Source organism: Gadus morhua, chromosome 11 (assembly GCF_902167405.1).
Source record: "Gadus morhua chromosome 11, gadMor3.0, whole genome shotgun sequence".
Classification (NCBI taxonomy): domain Eukaryota; kingdom Metazoa; phylum Chordata; class Actinopteri; order Gadiformes; family Gadidae; genus Gadus; species Gadus morhua.
Window position 1 is genome coordinate 1,057,501 of NC_044058.1, and position 2,500 is coordinate 1,060,000.

Below are 2,500 nucleotides of genomic sequence, written 5' to 3' on the forward strand. Positions count from 1 at the left end.
TATGTCACACAAACATTTCATTGCACATCCTGTATGAGTATGTGACTAATTAAAACCTTTGAATCTTGAATCTGGGGTCAGGGGATCTGCTGCTGGGGCCCTACAGGGCTGACTGAATCTGCTGCTGTGGCAGAGCAGTGATGGGAACTCCTACAACAAGGTCCATTAGATCTCAAAAAGTTTGTTGCAGGTCTCGCTGCTCGCTTCGGGTTCTCACACTTTTCTGTTGCCGATGGCGACGTGTGATAACATGTGTTGGAATCCGGCACAACGAGGGGATGTATATAGAACTGTGTTGCAGTCGCCCGTGTCCCTGGCTCCACTTGGGGGGCTTTTTCAAATGCCCTGGGAGTATATTAATTACTGATGAATTGCATGCTCATTACCCAATTATATAGGCAATCGTGATGTTATTCGGGGAGTGGTCACCCATAAGTCATGACCGATTAACTATGGGCAGTTAACTATACTCAGGTTCTACCATGATGTGTTAACTTAAGCATAGCTGGACAAAGTAACAATTAGCCTCTTCCTGCTGTGTAAGTTTAAGGCTCCATAGGTTTTACAGGGATTCAGTTATTAGCCTGAGCACATCATTGCTAACGTTTAGCTTTGACGTCAGCGTTGAGGGGTGAGCCGAGATATCTGTAAACTGCTGCAGTTGCAGATTTAGACGAGTTGTTTACCTCCAAATCCATCATTGTTCTTCCAGAATGGGGGTTTGCTGGCTTAGCATTAGCTTTCCTTAGCTGCTTTAATTGACCTTCAGAGTTACAGCAACTACAGTAGTTCAGTTCATGTGAGGGGAATAACCTCTTCCAGACAATACACAGATTTAGGATAGTGCCGAAAAAAGTGCAGAAGATCTGTGTGTTTATAGACAAGGTACAATCTTGTTGCGTTGATACTGGCATTCATTTTGAATGAGTGACTATTCAGAAAACCTTGAAATTCTTTAGAAAGTAATTAAAAGTGTATTACACATGACCAGGAGCTAGGCTTGTGTAACCAGTCAATGAAACGGAAAGAAAATGGTTACCAAGCAAACTACCCGCTGGACGCACAATGATGACTTTGAAATAAACAACTCTGGGCAAACAACTCTGGTTAAGACAGGCAAGGGCCAATTGACAGCTATCCGGAGTATATATTTGGATTAAGAATTCCTCACTTTGCTCGTTTGCAGTCTAACCATAATCTATTAACTGTGATGGGCAAACAATGAATGAGAGCGTTTCAGCATGACCCAATCTATTCTTGAATGATCAACTAATATCCTGGTACAGTGTTTCCTGCCCTTATGTCAGAGTTAACCAGGAACAACGTCATATTACAAAAGTTAATACACTGAAAGCTGTTTCACCTCAAGTCACAAAAAAGTCCTCCATACCTGCTCATACTCACTGTCTTTGTCCATGTCTCTTCCCTCTGCCACTTCTGTCTGTCTCTCTCTCTCTCTCTCTCTCTCTCTCTCTCTCTCTCTCTCTCTCTCTCTCTCTCTCTCTCTCTCTCTCTCTCTCTCTCTCTCTCTCTCTCTCTCTCTCTCTCTTTCTCTTTCTCTCTCAGCCTTAAGGTGAAGGTGTGTGCGGCTGTGAGTGGCGTTGGGATCCCTGACTCCGTGGGTAAGGAGGCTGTGACTTCACGGTGGGGGGAAGAGGGTTAAGGAGAGCAGGCAGGATGGGGGGCCGGTCTGGCAGTGAGTCAGGCTGAATCCTAGCAGATACAGATAGTCCCATTCGACGAATCAAGCGTTGCCTCCAGTAACTATTAACCCAACAACATGGTCTCACAGGAATCCGTGAAATTACTACAGTCGGACGCTTAACTCGAAATCCGTGGCCACATCACGGAAACACGCCGATATCCGTGTGTGAGCCACGGAATAACAGTGTCATTTACTTGCATTGGAGCAAATTCCATGGCCACATCACGGACAATTGAAGTGATTCCGTCAGACCACCGCGGATTTTGAGTTAAGCCCCCGCTGTGGTCAAATGTGGCACACACACAGATTGAACGGGAATCTGTGTGTGTGCCACGGAATATCATTGTCATTTACTTGCATTGGAGCAACTTCCGTGGACACAACAAGGACATTTAAGTGTTTCAGTGAGACCACCCCGGGTTTTGAGTTAAGCCCCCGTGGTCGACTCGCTCGTTGAAACGGGGATCCGTGTGTGAGCCACGGAACATCAGCGTCATTAACTTGCATTGGAGCGAATTCCGTGGACACAGCACGGAAATCGGCGTGTTTCCGTGATGTGGCCACGGATTTCGAGTTAAGCGTCCGACCGTAGTCATTTCACGGATTCCTGTGAGACCAGGTTGTAACCCAAATACCTAATAATAAATGATTCCAACATCAATCGTGTTCTCATAGTGTGTGTGTGTGTGTGTGTGTGTGTGTGTGTGTGTGTGTGTGTGTGTGTGTGTGTGTGTGTGTGTGTGTGTGTGTGTGTGTGTGTGTGTGTGTGTGATTGAGTGTGTGTGATTGAGTGTG

At 45.8% G+C, this 2,500-nt stretch overlaps 1 protein-coding gene across 1 annotated transcript in view; it reads left to right on the forward strand.

The window, feature by feature from the left end:
• The window catches only part of LOC115554432 (integrin, alpha 8), a 66,301-nt gene that overhangs the window by 47,649 nt on the left and 16,152 nt on the right, over positions 1-2,500 (forward strand). The window contains 1 exon segment of the mRNA XM_030371183.1: positions 1,567-1,622. Within this exon segment, the coding sequence (XP_030227043.1) occupies positions 1,567-1,622 (56 nt within the window).